Genomic DNA, 19,392 nt, shown 5'->3' with positions numbered 1-19,392 from the left:
GCGATCTAACGGAAAAGCCCTATCAAACGAAGAAATCATTGAAATGCTAAACAAGGCGATCGAAGGACCAGCCTCAGAATCCTTGAGCAGTTCGACAGAGAGTTCTGAAAGCGAATACTTAGAAGCAGAAGAATTATCGAGACAAGAATCTCAAGAAGCAAATGCGACCTCAAACAAGAGGAGGCTGAAGAAGAAAAAGGACAAGGTAAGTATGGTTTCGGACAATACTATTAACCTTAACCTTAATGACACTACTAACAATACTAAAAATTCAAGTGTTAATAACGTAACCAATGTTAATAATGACAAAGCCACTAGTTCTAAGAAAAATAACGCAACTAACCTGAATACTAACAACACCGCTAACGCCACTAGTTCTAAAAACACCACCACTGTCACACAAACACACGATTCTTCCTCATTACAGAATCCCAATTCTGTTCATTGAAGGAATTAACAACACAACACGCATCCCACAGATAGTCAAACAACTGAGGGCCTATTACCCGGGCATCCAGTTTAAGGACATCAAACGTCTTCCTAATGGAAGAATCATGTTAAAATGCTCTGAACCACAAGAATTTGCACATATTTTGGCCCATTCGGGGTCCAAGCCACCATTAGTACACCAAAAAACAACACGCCAAAATTTACTGTCATTATCAGAGGTGTCGATTTCGACATCGAAGATAATGAAATCACAGATGAATTAAAAACTCAAGGCTAAGACATTGTATCATCAAACCGAATCATATCCTTTAGAACGAAACAAAAAACGCCACTGATCAAGGTAACCGGTAACAATAAAGACGATCAAGACAAATTATTAAAAAACGGTTGCTTCCTATTTTTCAAGAGACACACGACCGAACAGGAAAAAACACACCAAAAGCCCATTATTCAATGCTACAAATGTCAACGGTTCGGACACACGAAAACCAATTGTATGGCCAAGGACAGATGTGTGAGTTGTGGCGGACCTCACGAGGTTGCTCAGTGTCCAAACGAGCGTAACCAAGTGAGATGCGCAAACTGTCAGGGCCCTCACGCAGCCAGCTACAAAGGCTGCCCTAAATACACTCAAATACGTAATAGATTGATTTTCAAAACCACGAACAATAACAATCAAACCCAAGGCACCCTTTACATCACCAAACAACCTTTACTACAAACTCCAGCAGACTCACAAATCAAACACTCTCAACCTCAACCAACACGTACTTTCGCAGACGTCACACGCCCGAAAACAACACAAGCATTCAACCCCACAGAATTCACCACAAACTTACTCGCAATGCTAATAGAATTGAGTGATCTCCCTACATTCGAATCGAGGCACGAATCACTCAAATCTGTTTGTAGCCTTGCAAGTTATTATTTTAACCTTCCTCACCTCAAACCACACCATCTTTCACTTAAAATTCATGCAAGGTAAATAAAACAACACAATGATACAACACATTAAAATCTTACACATCAACTGCCAAGGAAATCTCAAAGACAAAAGGATAGAAATATACAACATAAACAAACATATGAACGCCAACATAATCATCGTTTCAGAAACACTTTGCACAGAGAAACAAAACACCACAATCCCAGGATTCATCACGCACAGCATACCTCACTCAGAAAACAACAGAGGTATAATAGCTTACTTTAGTACGAAAATATCGCATTTAATCTCGATAGAAGATTCCTTTAGATCTAACATAAATGAAACAATTTTTTGTAATATACACTTTAACAACCGGCTAACAATTCCGATTCTAGCCATATATTGCTCACCAACTAAAGATATTGACAGTAACTTCCTTCAAAATGTGTTAATCGCAAACCCAAACCAATTATTATTGAGGATTTTAATTCTCTGCATACAGAACTAAGGGGAAACAGAAACACACGCAGAAGGTTGTGTATAAAACATTTCTTTCTAGTAACAAAATGCACCTAATAAACGACCATACACCTACACACTTTTCAGCCGCCAACGGCTCATATGACGTACTTGATTTCATCATAGCACCCAAGGACATGGTAAACAGAATCTCTAACTTTAAAGTGCATGATGAAATCACTAGTGACCACTTCCCAATTTCATGTATGATTCACCCGCGCCACCCTGCTGTGGCGTACGTGACTCCCTCTGCATACACCTATACCAAAACTGACTGGCTCACTTTCAATGCTACACTGGACTCATATCTACCCTACCCAATTGAACACGCTAACAACAAAACAGAACTAGACAATTATGTAAATCAAGTTACACAAGCCATACATAAAGCCATAAAAAACACAATCCCTAAAACAAGGAGAAAGCACTCACATAATCAATGGACTTTAACACCGGAAATTCATGCACTGATAATCGAACGAACACACTATATTACACGTGATCCATCTATTAAAACACAACACATCAACAGAACAAATACAAAAATTGAACAAGAAATTAAAATAGCAAAAGAAACTAATTGGCAAAACTTTTGTACAAATTTAGAAAAAATAAAGAATTTTGGAAAAAATTCAAGAGCATTTCTTCAGACAAAAACCCAAATCACATGCTTCAACATATCGCACACAACAATATAATCGCAAGGACGGACGTAGAGAAAGCCGACTCTTGCGAATGCTCCTTCGGCAACCTAAATTTAGTCGATTTTGACACACACAACACCAACATCACGTCAACAACTTCATAAATACAAACCAAGCTTCATTCTCACCACAATTCCCTGGCGAGACACTGTAAGCATACTCAAGTTCAATCAACAGGAAAATTACCATCACTGAACTAAAAAATAAATATTAAAAACGTGAAAAACACTTCCCCCCGGACATGACCAAATATTTCAAAATAACTGCAGAAGTGCCCCAAGGATCAGTCCTTTCTCCACTACTGTACATTATTTTTGTCAGCGATATACCTTTCCCCAGTTTAATACATACTCATAATTCGCAATTCGCAGACGACAACGCTATCTGGAATACCTCCAGAAACTCAGTAATGGCCATGTCTAGTGTGAAAGAATCACTTAACAACGTCTCGACCTGGAGTAACAAGTGGAGAGTAGTTTTAAATCCAACCAAAACACAAGCAATCACCTTCTACAGGAAACTAAAAAGACAGAAAAAATCTAAAAAAAGTAAAATTATCACTCTGAAATACGCCCATTAACAGGAGCAAACGTGTCACATTCCTTGGTGTCACTTTCGACACAAAACTAACATGGAAAAAGCATGCTGACAACATACACTCATAAATTAGAAAACGCATTTCACACTTAATGATACTTACCAGCAAACACTCAAAATGCTCACCAAAAAACCATTATCCAAATATACAAGGCTTACATACGTCCCCTAATAGAGTATGGATGTCAAGTCAGACATAATATTTCAAATAACACGCTCCAGAAAATCCAAGTTCAACAAAGCAAAATACTAAGATCTGCATTCAGACTACAATCACACACAATTATATACATCAAATCAGTAGCTTACCAACGCTAAGAAACAGACTAACAGAAATGTCACACAAATACTATTTAAAAGCAGAACACAGAAACAAACTAACTGCATCACTCTGTAAATTAACCAGTGCACCAACCAAATTTATTTCACCATACAACATACTTCAGGAATCACAAATCACACAACAAAGTACTTAAAGGGCAAAACTCGTGTAAATATTATGCATTTTCTTTTTCAGGTCTCGGGCACAGGACAGGTAAATCTTTCGGCACCTGTCCTGTGACAGTGGGGTTTTCTCGGGGCACTCCCGTTTTCCCCACAGCCAAGGCAACATTATTGCCATGCCCCGAACCGGGTCGTTTCGCGTTTATGTTGATGTTCATATTTAGTTTGACATCTGCTTTTCGGGATCTGGTCTGGCTGGTCTCTCCGGTGCTACCTTTGTCTCACTCATCAGTATTATGACCAACGTCACTCCTTCACCTAAAGAGTCAAAGTAAAAGAATATAATAAGAACATAATTATATCAGAAACATTGGCAAAAGATAACTATAATGTCAAGTTACCTGGTTTCAACTCATTCTCGAGACCGAGAACGAGTGAAACCAAAGGAATTGTAATGCATTTTAAGTATTACATCAGCCCATATATAGAAATCGAAAGAAACATTTTCTCAAACACAAATGAAAGAATGTTAAAAATGTTAGAAAACAATAACATGCACGCCATAAACGACAGACATGTACGACGTACTTGACCTTGTAACCGTCCCCGACTATCTTTTAGTCCAGTGATGGCGAACCTATGGCACGCGAGGCCACGATTGCTGGCACGTGATAGGATTTCCGCATCTTTGCGAAGAAGTATGTAGCGAGCTAGGTAATTATGAGAGGTGGCATGACCTGAGAGCACTGGGGTTCAAGTACTTCGATTTTCAGGGCCTCCTCGTGGTGCAGAGGAGGCAATGCACCTAAGTGTAGCTAACACCAGAACTAGAGATATTCCCGGTAGGATCGATGAGAAGGATTGGATATCGGTAAAGCCTGGGAAATCGTTGTTCCCAGTTTAATGCGCCTTAACGTCAGCCCTTGTCTCTGCTTCGGGTTGGATTAATACTATAATATATCCCAGGGATATATTAGGGATATTATCCCTACAGGTTGCATGTCGAACCTTTTGAACGACGGGGGTGGCATCGTAAGTCATTACATCTATTCGTATTGGTTTTCAACCAATATGAATAAATAATTATATCGGTTACTTATTATTCTGCAGTCATGAAGAATTATACAAAAAACAGAAAACTTGTCATAAATCATTCTTTGTAATTTTATTGAAAATTTGAATATAATACAAGCTAAATGCAGCTAAAAATGCAAAACATTATAAACTATTGATTAACTTGAGAATATTTTTCAAACAATCGTGTTTAGTTTTAAATTTTGCACTCCACATTACCATGGCATTAAAAAAGCTACAGTAACAAAACGGGCCAATTTAATTTGTTTAAATATTTAACTGTTCTTTGTTTAAGTAAATTTTTAAAAGTTTGTTTCATTAAACTTTACTTTTGTGTGTTTAAGTTATACCAAAAATGAATGCAAAGAAGGCAAAGCTAATGGATAGTGGACGATTATTTCAAGAAAATTGGACACAATTTGGAACCATTGAACGCAACGGAAAAGCGTTATGTATGTTATGTGGTGAAAGTGTTGTGTGTCGTACTTCAAGTGTCAAACGGCATTTTGAAACCAACCACAAAAATGTTGCTGAACTTGATGAAACAGAAAAGGAGAAATTTCTTGCAAACGAACTGAGGAAATATCATTCTCATTGTCTTATTCTTGGAAACTTTCTTTCTAAACCTAATCGTTTGACGAAGGCCAGCTTTCAAATTTCATTATGTATCGCTAAACATGGTAAGTCTCTATCTGATGGAGATTTCAAATAAACGTGAAATTTTACGACGAATCTGTGAGGTACCACTTAGCAGAAATATCGTGAAAGATCGTATCTTACGTATGGCAAATGATGTCAATCAACAACTCAGTACTGATTTACAAAAGGCTTCTTGTTACTCCATGTGTTTGGATGAGAGTACGGATATAAATAATCATGCAAAGTTAGCAGTAACTTTGCGTTATGCTGTTGGTGACTCCATGAGGGAAGAATTGGTGAAACTGATTTCTTTACCCGGAAGAACACAAGGAGTAGATATTTACAATGCTGTGATGGAATGTTTTTTGACACAAAGTATTAAGCACGAAAAGACAGTTTCGATCACTAGTGATGGAGCACCATGTATGGTTGGGTCAACATCTGGTTTCATAAAGTTGTTTGAGAACAAAATAAAACATCAAGTCATCCAGTTTCATTGTATTATACATCAAGAAGCTCTTTGTGCAAAAGAAAGTAGCAAAAAATTAGATGATATACTCAAAGATGTTACAAAAATGGTGAATTACATTATGACTCGTGCGCTTCATTTTCGTCAGTTTCAAACACTTCTTGATGAGGTTCAAGCACAATATAGTACTTTAATTATGTATAACAATATCCGATGGTTGAGCAGAGGACGTTTTCTGGAAAGGTTTATTGCTTGCTTGAACGAAATTAGATTTTTTATGCATGAAAATGGACAAGACATTCCACAGCTCACTGATGTGGCTTGGCTTAATAACCTCATGTTCTTTACAGACTTTATATCACACTTCAATGCACTGAACACAAAACTACAAGGAGTAGGAAAAACAGCAGAAAGAATGTTCTGGGATATAAAGGCATTTGAGAGAAAATTGCAAGTTTTTGAAAAAGACATCGAAGGTGGGGAACTCAAATATTTTCCAAATCTGAAAATGCATTTAGAAAACTCGACAACATTTGCAGACTGTTCCTTAAGTAAACAGGAAATCTCCAAAGAATTTTCAAGCATTATCGCAGTAGCGAAGGAGAATTTTAGTAACAGATTTATACAGTTTCGAAAGATAGAAAAAAAAAACTTTGTATTTTCTTACCTTTCCCGATAAAACTGAATTTGAAGATCTCGATCTTTCCTGTGTGCACTGGTTGGGTTTGAAAACTCTAGAAATGGAGCTGGTAGAATTTCAGAAAAACTATACTTGGACTAATAAATTCTGTGCCCTGCGTAAAACACTTGAGAAAATAGTGTGTGGAGGGATCTTGGAAGAAAACGTTGCAAAGAGTTGTGAAAATGAAATTCTTAAAGTGTGGAATTCTTTGCCAATTAATTTTAAGTCAATGAAATTACTTGGAATAGCTCTTCTAACTTTGTTTGGATCATCTTACGCTTGTGAGCAGCTGTTTTCAACTTTGAATTTCATCAAATCAGACAGAAGAAACAAGCTTACAGATGAACCGAGTGCTGCATGTGTTGCTCTCAAATCAACAAAATATGAACCATCAAAACAAGTTATCCAAGTGTTCACAACAGCAGAGATCGCATTGATTTAATAAAATTCAAGACAAAATATACAAATTTTAAGTCAAGGCTATTTATTAGTTTCATTGAAACTTTTGTAATTTGACTTTTTTTAAAATAAAGATACTCATCAAAAAGTCGGATTTTATTGGAAAGTAACCGTCATTTTTATGAAAATCCTGGCACGTTCGGATAGACAAAATTATTTTGGGTCACAATTGAGGCACGCAATCTCTAAAAGGTTCGCCATCACTGTTTTACCTTATTCACGGAATTTCAAGGTTCACCTTGACCCTTTTCCAGTTTTTTTCAAAATCTCGTAAAACAAACAGAATTTACCAACAGATCTCCCACAGGTCTATAATTATACAAAAACTGACTGGATAACCTTCAATAACACCCTAACCACACTCTCACCAGACGAAATTACAAGCGTTACAAACAAACAAAGTATACAAGTATGTTAACGACGTCACGAATGCTATTTCAAAAGCCGTGGATACAGTCATGCCCTCTAGACAAAAGAATACTCCCAAGCAAAACTGGACATTGACGCCAGAAATACATAATCTTATTAAAGAACGCAGGAAACTCAGGCGACTCTACATGAAAAGTAGAGACCAAACAGTACAGACAGTCGAGTTTTAAGTTGGCAATGCTGTTAGTTGAACTGTCGTTACTTATGCTCTTGAACTTTCTCCAGAATGTATGAATTGTCTTATGACGCACATAACTCCGACCAATTTTTTTGTTCGTTAATTAGACGCCGGATAAGGTTATTGACTCGATTGATTTGGGTTTTAATACACTGTAAAAAATAACCGTTTTATAACAAAGAAATGCCTCGTTATTTTACGGAACATACGCATGTTTACTGATCTACGCTGGTAAGCATCGTGAAATCACGCTGCTAACCAACGTAATCAACACTGCGGCCCGCTCAGGCACCGCCTTTCAAGCCCATGGCGCAAATAACATGGCATTGCAAAGTCGCTAGCGCGGGGCTAGATGCGCGTACGCGCGTGTTTATCAGCTATAGCCGGACTCTGCTGACGCAGTGCTGGATGCGGAGTCATGAACTAGGTCGCTCGCGGCACCGGAAGCGAGAATTTTGAATTCACACAAAGGAATCAGCAGTGCCAGTGGATCGTGGATGCAGTTTGTTCCGAATAGAGTCTAGCAGTCAACAGTCTACACCTCATCAATTTATTTACCCCTTGTTTAGACCTACGCAATCCAGATTCAGTTTAATTTAAATTAACTTTGTGTTGTGCATTTCCAGGAGGCAGGTTTGTATTTTATTTGATTCATAACCATTGATATTACTGGTACATAGATAAATCTACTAACGTGAAGCCCAATGTCTACTTCATGACAAACTATATTCTAGGCCTATTGCGTTGCCTAAAATTGTAGCTTTCTAGCGATCTAACGTCAGGCCTGGTCAATTCGTATCAGGTATTTGGGAATGGGCGGTACCTGGGTACCGTTTGATGATAAACGGTTCCTGATTGATGATCTGATGAACCTTATACTATAATAGATATAGGCTAAGTCCTAGTAGTGTAGATTCTTCAGATCTGGTCGTCTGGTTACCTTGTGAGAGCATATTCTTAGATTCAGTCATGCATGGAAGCTAGGCCTAAAGATCGTAGGTAGGCTGAACTTCACGTTTTTCTTTAAAAACTGCCATAGCATTTTTATGAAATTGCACTCTTCAGTATGTTTAGCTAGATAAATTACCATCCAGTTAATTTAGCAACAATATTCCAGTCACCAAATTTGCCTAAGTAAAAGGCTCGCTAATATTAGGGTTTTACAGCAAGTACATGGCATGATCAGTCTGGCTGCTGGGCATGAAATTATAGGGCAAGAATTTTACTGATGTTTAGAGTATTCCAAAATTATAAAGATATTATGTTAAAATTTTGGGCCAACTTTTGAGCGAATCATATAACATGGCACATTTTTGGTCCTGAGTGGTTTACATGATTAATCCCAGTTTGGTGCATTTTAGCAGGTGATTCCTTCTGTAATTAACAGTTATGCAAAAATTTTGAATTGCTTCTCTAAAAGTAAGTGAAAGTGAGCAGGAATTGATCAGTTGTTTCGCAAGTTCTTTCAACAGACAAGGCCTGGCGTGTTGGTTAAAGCCAAGATTTTTAATTCCTGTGCCATACCCCCCCCATCACTTATCCACTTAATCTTGGAGATCTCACCATGCCCTGCTGCTTAGTTCATTTCCTATATCAATTTTTTTTCACTATTCTGGTCTTGTTTGTTAGAGTTTAACTGAAACTCAAAATGTATCGCTGTACTATTTGTCACTTTAGAACATCTTCTCTGCGAACGTATGGCAGTCATTATAACTCATTCCATGCAGCTTTACCAAATCCTACTATATCTTGTCCAGTGACTGACTGTGGTGAAAACTTGCCAACATTTCCTTCTCTTAAATCACACATTTCAAGGCAGCATAAGGGAGAATATTCAAAACAGTATGTTGACTCTGATAGTATACAGCTGCAATGTGAGATAAGGCATTGCTTAGCAAAATATTTGGGTTTGAAACCTTTTATTGCTCGTTTGAAGGGACATATAAAGGATGGTATTAAAATTGCATGTCCCTTCCAACAATGTGATAAGCGATTTGAGGTTGTGTCAAGTTTCAGTTCTCACTTGAGCAGATATCACAAGGACACCTCAGTTCATCACCTGCATGTAGCCATCCTCTCCATTGGTGATCATGATGGTCATGATAGAAATTTAGAGAACCAGACTAATGAAAACAATAATACAGGCAATGATGAAGAACCATGTACTGAAATTTGCCATAGTGATGAGGATGAAAATAATTTCTTATCAGACCGAGAAATAGAAAGTGCCTTGACAACAAAATTAGCTACATTTCTCTTATCAATACAGACAAAACACCACTTACCAGTGAGCACTATTCAGGTTATTGTGGATGAATTCAGCTCCCTCCATAATGAGCAAGCGAAATTCCAAAAAACATCAATTGAAGGCAAAGCTAGAAAAAACAACTCTTTCTGCTGATTGTATTCAGGAAATTATACACTGGTACGAACATGACAACCTCAAAGCAGTACATGACACTTTAAGGTCAAAATATTACAGAAAAAAGTATTACAAGGAAAAATTTGATTATGTTGAACCACTTCCACATCCAGAGCCTAAACACAAAAAAGATGATACAAAGGCATTGTGCTACTATGTGCCTTTAAAAGATTCACTTCAGGCCCTATTTCGAGATGAGAAAATCAGTCACTACTTTGAAAAATCTGAAAATAATGGAGATTTAGGAGTGCTAACAGACTTTACAGATGGTAAAGTGTGCAATGAAAATGTTTTCTTTCAAGAAAATCCTGATGCTTTAAAGCTACTCTTGTATCAAGATTCATTTGAAATAGTGAATCCACTTGGGTCAGCAAAGAAAAAACACAAAATTTTGGCCATTTACTATACCATTGGTAATCTGCATCCTGCTGTCAGGACTTTAATAGATGTACAGCAGCTATTGTTGCTCTGTAGGGAAGAGGACTTTAAGACACATGGTCAGGAAAAGATTCTGACTCCTATCATGACAGATTTGCTTGATCTGGAAGCAAATGGTGTAGACTTAGGCAGATTTGGGAACCGCAAAGGGTCTGTTGCCTTTGTTCTAGGGGACAATTTAGGTAGTCATATGATAGGTGGTTTTGTTGAAAACTTCAGTTCTGTTTCTCACAATTGTAGATACTGTTTGATATCCAAAGATGACCTTGAAGGTGGAAATATTTTTCCTTGGGACTTTGATTTAAGGACTCAAGAAAATTACAATAGCTCAGTACAAGAAGTATGTACAAATGGTCTGGTGCATCACAGTGGGGTTAAATTTGATTCAGTATTGAACAAATTGCAACATTTTCATGTTACAAACCCTGGTCTCCCACCTTGCCTTGGGCATGACCTGTTTGAAGGGATTGTCAAGGAAGATCTACACTTGATTCTTAATTACTTGGTACGAGCAGAGTGGTTTGATTATGATTACCTGAACAAAAAGATTCAGACTTATAAATTCAAAGGATCTGATGCAAATGACAAACCCCCATTTACTTTGAGCTCTAAGACAGTTAGTGGGCATGCAGTTCAGGTCTGGGTTTTGCTCCGATTTTGCCACTGCTAATACATGGAAAAATTGATGACCATAATAATGAAGTGTGGCAGTTGCTGTTATTACTAAGACAGATTGTTGAACTTATATGTGCCCCAGTGATATCTGAGGATCAGGTTGCCATAATGTTGGACTTGATAGAAGAATATATTGTAAAAAGAATGCAACTTTTTCCAAACATTAACTTAAGAGCAAAACACCATTTTCTGACTCACTATCCTGAGCTTACATTGAAATGTGGACCCCTGATTCGATTGTGGACATTACGATTTGAGAGTAAACACTCTTATTTCAAGAGGAGTGCACGTTCAGCTCAAAATTATATACATGTAACAAAGTCCTTAGCAGAAAAACATCAGTTGTTGCAAGCATTGTATAGTTCTGGATCATTGTTTCGACCACCGGTGTCATACAAGTCAGCATTAGCATTCCATGCAGATTTGTATGGAGAGTACATCCAGAAGGCTGTTGACAAATTCCCTCACTTGAGAAATAGTTCAAGTACTGTAGTTTGCCAGAGTATGGTGGTGCATGGTGTCCACTACCATAAAGGACAAGTAGTGTTTTTGTCCAAAGATGCTGATAATCACCTTGTTTGTGGTGAAATCACCATGGTTCTTCTCAGTAAGGATACTGATATTTATTTTGTTGTTCAGAATAAGGATACACAAAGAACTGAATCTGGATTGCTTAAAATTTTTGAATCTGAAAATTCAAAAAACAACATGTGTTCCTTTTAGCCAACTACTGGATTACTGGCTCCTGGAGCTATACAGATTTGGTGCCAGTGTATTTGCTGTTCTGAAACACGCTGTGGTGGATAACTAAGGTCATCCAGGTACGTGTTCTTTTGGATGTCAAAGACATGAATTCTTCCAATGAGGCCTATATTCATATTGGTCTCCCTTGTTCTCCAGGGATTATTCTAGACCCTTTATAGGGCCGAATTTCTTCCCCCTGGCAATTTTTTTGTTATTTGTACAAAATTCCCCTCTGCAACAACATAAATTTCCCCATTCCTATTAAACCACGTTAAATAATTCCCACATCAGTAAGAAAGGGCCCCAAGTTATAAAACCTAGAATAACCCCTGTTCTCAGCCTAGCCCACTTCATCCTTAAGGTGCCATCTGGGTACTTTTTGTTCATTTTAAAATGGTGCAGCATGGTGTAAAATACTGATGTAGACAATCAGAATTTCAGGCAAATTTGGTTGGAAGTGGTATTTCCTGAGGCACCAAACCACTTTTTAATAGATAAATTGTTCTTTTTTAATAGATAAATTGTTCATGGAACCCAATAAGAACAAGACTGTTTATAATATAAAGTGGAAATTTTGTTTAACAGGCAAAGAATTTTGCCTGTTCAAGGCCTACCCAGTTAGCAGGGGATGGAAACAATTATTTTGTGTTCTGTACAGTGTTAGGTCTATAATAACATGATCAGATAAAAAAGTATTAACCTTCCTGCTACCCATGATATTTTGGTTGAGAAGCTAGGACCCCTCCCTTTACCCCCCCACCAAGTTTTTGGGTACCCCATGAGCTATCCCAGTTGTACCAAAGCATCCTACATCTAATACAATCAACATGAACTTACTGGTTTCTAACAAGTGGTTTGGGGAGAATTTTTTTTATTTTTATTTTTTCTATAATACACAGTCATGACAAGTGAAGCATACGGTGTATACAATAAGTACTGGCCACAAGCACGCAAGTTCTAATTCAGTGCCCTTCTTTGGTCTTTTGAGTCCCTGGTCCTGGTAATATATACTGTTAACAATTCCTTTGTGCATTGAATCACCTGGCCTACCTCCCTTAGTCTGCTCTTACAGAATTTTTAGAGGACAGGCCCAAATTTCAGCATTTGTAATATTGTACACAAGCATATTGCATTAAGCCAGTCACACTAGACAGTAAGTGAAGCTAGTGGCACATAAGCAGCATCTGCATGTGAAGCCAGGCACATTTTCTGTTGAGTGAAGATAGGCAAATGCAACTTTGAGCTGGATGCACCTTTCAGTTGAGTTTAGTTGCAGTTTGCATTCATGAATCCAGTCACTTTTGACAGTGTGTGATGTAAATGGCACATGAGCAGCATTTGGCAGTTGTTACGAATCCACCCCCCTATCCCCCCACCCCCTATGCTTTGTAACTTGTACTGGTATTCCATGTATAAGCTGACCCCCACCCTCCAATTTCATTAAAATTAAATACAACCTCTACATTATATTCAATTGCAAACAAGATTTCTAAAAAATTATTAGTAAGCCTTCATTAAAACCCTGTTTTTGTAGTACATTAGCACTGGGTGTTTTTTTCAGTCTCCTGCCTGAAAGTTGGAGATAGTGAGCTTCTGTCTGTCCATCCATCTTAAGAAACAGATCCAAGATTTTTGTAAAGGGGGATCCAATCTATGATGACCAATAAGACATCCTAAATTGAAAGGTCCTCAGGTGCCAACAAGAAAGGAGTCCAGGTGGCAAAATTGGTTTGAAACCGAAAAAAATTGCTGCAGCCAAGAAAGGGGATCCTAGCCCTTCTGCCCCCCCCATGGATCCGCTTCTGGTCTAGCCTGGGGACTTATTTGCCATCTCTAAGCTTTTGTTTTGGACAAAAAAATAGTACAGGTGTCATTATTTATATGCACTGTGTCTAATCAGATGTTAATTTAGTTGTCCTTTGACTTTAGGATGCCCTCTGTGTCAGAAGAAGTGAAGAACTTTCTTGTAGCAGCTCTTCATCTTACAGCAGACAAGATGGTAGCACTAGAGGAGAAGCTGCAAGAATTTGGGATGGAAAATCTGGAAGACTTTGAGTTTCTTGATCCTGAGAAAGATCTTGAAGGGACACTAAACCTGCTTGCCTGCAGAAAACTGGCCCTCAAACTGAAAGCCCACTTCACAGCAAATGGTATTCTTTAAGTTTAATGAACAAATGCATATAACTTTAGTTAAATATCCTTTTTGGCAGGCAATATTTTAATGTTTATTCTGTGTTTCCAAACTTGGGGCCCTTTTTCACTAAAGTGGGGAAATAAACTTATGTGATTAAATATGTATGGAGGAGTTTTTTTTTGGGGGGACAGGGAAAATTTTATGTAAAAGTATACATGTTTGGAAGGGGAAGGGGCAAAAATTTAGCCCTAAAGTAGGATTCTTTTACTGAAATAACAATATTATATACATCTCCCCCACCCTCAAGTAATTCAGGCAACCCTTTTACCTTCCAGCTGTAAAAAAATCCTCTTACTTGGGGAGGGGATTTAAGACCAATCCTGTACCCACCCCTTTATCTAATATGTCTTCCTTTCTGCATGTCAGAGAGGGTGTAGAGTTTTTCCTCACCCATCAAAATGAGAGGCACAAGTTGGGGACTTAACTTGCATGAATTTGCAAGAAAATGTCAATACTACTTTAATATTATAACTATACTTTGTATTTAATTGTCAAAAATACAGCTAAACAGAACTTTGCATTTAATTGTCAAAAATGCAGGTGAAACTTGGTTTGATGGGTAATGTACAAGTGCTTTTTCAAATACTTTAATTCTCTTTAGATATTATTGTAATTTTCTATTGTAATCTACTTTCTTAAGGCACTGAAAGTATCCCATCAGTTGTTGGGACTCCAAAAAGTAGAAACCTTGCTGCAGCAGCTTCACCAGCCGAACAATGTGTCACACCCCCACCATTGTCACTGTCAAGGGACAATATCACACCAACCACCTCAGGTTCTGGATATAGACGGGAGGCGCAAAGCTGGGGAGAGAGATTCGAAATCCCTTGGCAAAAGCTGCCTGATGCAGTCCAAGACGCTTGTGCCAAAGGGACAACCCCAGCCAAGACTGATCTCTTTGCTGCAGTAAGAGTGTTGTGCCAAGAAATAGCTAAGGTAAATCCCAAACCTGGGAAAGCTAACTTAAATGCTATTGCCAAGAAGATTGTGGATACGCATCCTAGAACCTTCATGGATTCTATAGCACGATATGGCCAGGTGGGGAAAGGGTATGCTACTCTCGCAAATCGCCTCTCTGAGAGATTTGACAACCTGAATCGTTGTAGCAGAGGCAACTCTTTCCGCAGGAAGCTGCTGGAAGAAAAAGAAAATGGAGGTACAACTGGTAGTGCTAAGAGAAAGTCTGCCTCAGTGCTGCAGCAGGATAGCTATGGCTGTATCAGGTGGCAGCCTGATCTGCCCGACGGGGAGACTGAGGAAAGCCAGGAACAGCAGAGGTGCTGGCTTGTAGAAGAATACCACCGTGGTAGTACCGACACGCCAAGGGTGATTCAAAGTATGACCAGCACCTACCCGTCACAGCGCTACCTTATTAACAAAGGTGCTCACTTGTCAGCAGTGAGAGTAAATTGGCCTTTCCTTTTACAGCCAGCATACTTTCTAAGCCATTTTGAATACCTTATGGACTTCAGTTTATTTGAAAGACTTGACCATGAGATGAGCAGTAGGGCAGACAAGATGCTGAGGTACTGTCAATCACAAACAAATGTAACTGTGGCAACAGCAGCAGCCCAGTTGACAATGCTAGCCGAAGTGGTTGGAAATGTTAGTCCCAAGGTGTATGGCACCCTCTTGCTGCTTCCTCTGATCTTTGGAGAAGATAAAGAAGACCTCTTTAAAACTGCAGAGGTAAGGCTTTCACTACAGCTTTTATAATGAGTGAAAAATAGGAACAATTTATTTTTGGCAGATTTTGCAAAATGATATCATATTTCAGTTAAAATACCTTTGTATACATCAAGCTCTAGTGATCAGATGCTCTTCCTGTTTTAGAGATTTTGGTAAATCTTTCTTAAATGTTTGCTAATTTCTGTAAATATTGACTAGTTTAATTATAAGAAAATGGGATTAGCAAATTTATGTCAAATATAAGCTTGAAAAAACAGAGACCTGTGGTAGGGCTACTATTTAAGGAAATACTGTTCTCTGTAGTACTGTACATTTTAATACTACTGCCTAATTTAACTTAGTACCAAGGTTCTTTTCACAAACATTTAGTAGACTGACAGTATCCAGCATTAACATAATTAACATAAAACGCTTATATAAGATTTGAAACAGGATTATACTGTAAACAGGAAAATATTCACTAAAGAAAAATATTCATCAACCTTACCAATGTTGCCAGTCCTTGAAGATTTTCCCCAGCAAAATGAGCCATTTTGAATGTTGTATTATGGATCACTGAAGTTGGCAGAATTTATACAAATGAATTAAGCACTTATGTGACCGTCAAATTAGGGCTGCGCTGCAGATAAGTTCATATTATAATCCTGATTACAAATCAACTTTTGCTGTCACTTGACCTGCTGTATGTTTCCAGTATTAGACACTAATTTATAAATACATGTAATAGGATTATATAATTTTTCAACAGGATATCATCACATCTGCTGATTTAGAACAACATGATGACCTACCTCACCCCCATGTAGTCATCAGAGGTAAGATACTTATTATGCATACTGTTTTTGTACTTGGATTTTTTTTTTTTTTTTGGGGGGGGTATGTGCATCACATTGTATGCCTATTTTTCCATTTAATGGACTTCATTGTGTTTTTGAAACTCTAAAACCTTCATTAAGAACAATTAGTCATGTTTTTCTTTAAATATATTAAAAATAACAAGAAAATGATAATGAAGGCCTAAAGTTTGAGATATGTTTAAAATATATGGCACCACTGCAGATTATATAATACAATATTCAGAATTCCTTGATGTTTCTGTAAATTTAGAGTTTAGACCTGTGAATTGCTAGACCTTAATTTTTGACCATTCAAGGTCAAAGTTACACAGTCCTGCATGGCAAAAAATGTGGGCAACTCACACACACAGGGAGACACACAGACGTCACTGAAAATATGATAGCTGCCTCTGATAGAAGAGGGCAGCTGTAATTATTTCCTTGTTAGGCCGTTTGCTAAGTACTTTGTTTTATTTGTAACATCAGGAGAGATATATAAAAGAAAACTACACACTACAGGCTGCAGGGTTCCATATGTGGTTTTGGTCTGACCTGAATTATCAGGGCTGAAAACTTGATAACAGTATTAACAAGACAATATGCCTCACAAGAACATCAAAATGTACTCTTGTTGTTTTATATTTTTGTAGGAAACCATCCATTTGAAAATAACTGCTATGCAGTTGTAGAAGGATGGCAGTTGGTTTGACCATAGCAGCTTATTATAACTTGAACATCACCTACCCAGAGTCCATTGCCAACACTCTTGAATTTATTCAAAGGTTTGGAATAGCACTTTCTTAATTTACCTGTATTTACTTACATAATTTCTTTTGACCTGTAAATGAAGATGATAAATATGAATAGTTCTTTCCTATGCAAAAGAATACCGGTACTTTGGTTGCTACCCATCAGTTTGATAGAGCCATTCTTAGGACCAAGGTTAAATGTTCCCTACTCACAGTTGGTCTTTCAAAAGTTTTAAACTTGTACTAATCAATTTGCATGTATTTAGACTGGCCGACATGCAAGGCCAGCTGAAGTAGTTAGTTAGTCTTACTACACAGGTCCTCTCTCACATGTCCCAGCCCTGTTTCACCATACAAAACTTAAGCTTAGGCCACAAGAAATACAGATTTGTGAATCATCGCTATCTGCATCCAGTCTTGGCTGCCCTATAAACATTTTTATGGCTTTACTGAATAAAATTTTTTAAAATATTATATGTTAACAGCATTAAATGTATATTTGCTAGAAGTATTTGGTTGAATATTCAGTTTAAAAAGTTATGTCACCAGTAGGCAGAAATAGAAGTACATGGTATTTGCAGCAGAATATGACAATTTTTTCTATAAGAGAATTGACATGTATGAAAAATTGAGCGATTTTTGTTGCAAATTGAACAGTGGACTGGTCAGAATAAAAAAAAAAGTGCCCCTGTAACCCACTCTAGAAGGAATAAAAGGATGAGTAACAAAAGATTTGTTCCTTGTGGCCTTATTGTATTTTGTTATAATGCAGATAATTTGAATTGTCAAAATGTTATAAAAAAATATATATATAAAACAGAATTCCAGGATATTATGACTCATTTAACCATGCTTATCAATTTTAACAGGATCTTCCTTGGCATAAATCCTCAGAGGGGCTCCAAAGTGAGGAAGACCGACAAGAGGAGGCCTGCCTTTAGTACCAAAGTTAGAAAGTTGATAGACAATCTAAGGGATTTTGATAATGATATCTCAGTTATTTACTGAGATTTTATTTCTGCTTAATAAAAGATGGACAATAAAAGTTTAAACAACTGCAAGACTTTATGGTTTCTAATATTGAAATTTAACCAGTTAATAAATAGGAACATTGGCATGACATTCCTTGTATACCATTATTTCATGTTTTCTTGAAAAACAAAATATCATCAGTTTGCAATAAATATGGAAAATAAACAGGAGTCTCTGTTTTTTTTATTTCAAGAAAAAGTCATATGTCTCTTTCTTTCTATTAATGTTATGCTAAAAATGCAGGCCCCGCGCATGTTATCATATTGAGCATTTCTTTCTGTAAAGTAACACCACCATGGTCGTAAAAATTATACACTAAATATTACTGTAAAATTACTCCACATCAGCATAAAAATTATCCTGCCTTTCATGTAAAATTACTCCTATCAGCATTAAAATTACACTACCTTGCTATGTAAAATTACACTGTATTTGCATGAAAATTACGGTGTATTGCCATGTTAAATGACAAGATTTGTTTTTGCAATGCACCGTAAAAATTACACTCCAGTGTAGCGTCAACTCTGCTGCTACTATATTGCAGTGTAAAATTACGAACAATTTCTAACAGTGTAGAAATAACACTCGCCAATGAAGAAGCGTTACGCTTATTGAGTACACATACACTTAGAGAGACGAATGAATGTCTTGCTCAATTGTTAATTTCTATTCAAAAGATGAAAGTTGCAAGCTTATTAGATACCACTCTAAAGTTTTCTATCTCCGAAAAATGTGTGTAAACATAGACTCTACAATAAAATATTCCTTAATTAATGATGTCAGAAAGGTCGACGAAGCCAAGAACACTGCGTTTCAAAACTGCATCGTTATTTCTATATATATAAATATTATATATATTAATCAACCTTCAGAGGAAGTATAAAAAGAAATAAATTAACGATTCAAGGCATCTTATTGAAATCGAATATGTGTTATATGATTGTATCGACGAACACTAGTTTCGTTTCTCATTTGTCACGAACTCTCACCAGTTTGCTTTCAAACTGGCTTAGGGTGGCTTGTAATCGTTTTGCTGTTTGA

The 19,392-nt window shown here is 37.2% G+C and overlaps 2 protein-coding genes across 3 annotated transcripts; both read left to right on the top strand.

Moving 5' to 3' along the window:
* Positions 1 to 65: 65 nt before the first annotated feature.
* LOC143231569 (uncharacterized) lies at positions 66 to 18,324 on the top strand. 2 transcript variants are annotated; one of them, XM_076466084.1, is made up of 6 exons: positions 66 to 205; positions 13,781 to 14,001; positions 14,686 to 15,734; positions 16,483 to 16,549; positions 17,221 to 17,352; positions 18,189 to 18,324. In XM_076466084.1, exons 2-5 carry the CDS (start codon positions 13,782 to 13,784, stop codon positions 17,277 to 17,279), a joined length of 1,395 nt encoding a protein of 464 aa, XP_076322199.1. In that variant the 5' UTR covers positions 66 to 205; position 13,781; the 3' UTR covers positions 17,280 to 17,352; positions 18,189 to 18,324. The 2 variants fall into 2 exon arrangements, with proteins under 2 accessions (XP_076322199.1, XP_076322200.1); XM_076466085.1 differs by lacking the exon at positions 66 to 205 and having other exon boundaries at positions 13,638 to 14,001.
* On the top strand, positions 9,221 to 11,102 carry LOC143231523 (uncharacterized). Its single transcript, XM_076466045.1, has 2 exons — positions 9,221 to 9,859; positions 9,984 to 11,102. Exons 1-2 carry the CDS (start codon positions 9,221 to 9,223, stop codon positions 11,100 to 11,102), a joined length of 1,758 nt encoding a protein of 585 aa, XP_076322160.1.
* Positions 18,325 to 19,392: the final 1,068 nt, after the last annotated feature.

This window comes from Tachypleus tridentatus, chromosome 11 (genome assembly GCF_004210375.1).
Source record: "Tachypleus tridentatus isolate NWPU-2018 chromosome 11, ASM421037v1, whole genome shotgun sequence".
In the NCBI taxonomy this organism is placed as follows: Eukaryota; Metazoa; Arthropoda; class Merostomata; order Xiphosura; family Limulidae; genus Tachypleus; species Tachypleus tridentatus.
Note: the sequence above shows the minus strand (reverse complement) of the source record. Positions and strands in the feature narration are given on the sequence as shown.

Coding starts and splice junctions, on each gene's coding strand:
- LOC143231523 (XM_076466045.1), top strand. CDS start 9,221: ATGTATCGCTGTACTATTTGTCACTTTAGAACATCTTCTCTGCGAACG. Junction 9,860..9,983: donor AGACAAAACACCACTTACCA/GTGAGCACTATT, acceptor GATTGTATTCAG/GAAATTATACACTGGTACGA.
- LOC143231569 (XM_076466084.1), top strand. CDS start 13,782: ATGCCCTCTGTGTCAGAAGAAGTGAAGAACTTTCTTGTAGCAGCTCTT. Junction 14,002..14,685: donor AGCCCACTTCACAGCAAATG/GTATTCTTTAAG, acceptor TACTTTCTTAAG/GCACTGAAAGTATCCCATCA. Junction 15,735..16,482: donor ACCTCTTTAAAACTGCAGAG/GTAAGGCTTTCA, acceptor ATTTTTCAACAG/GATATCATCACATCTGCTGA.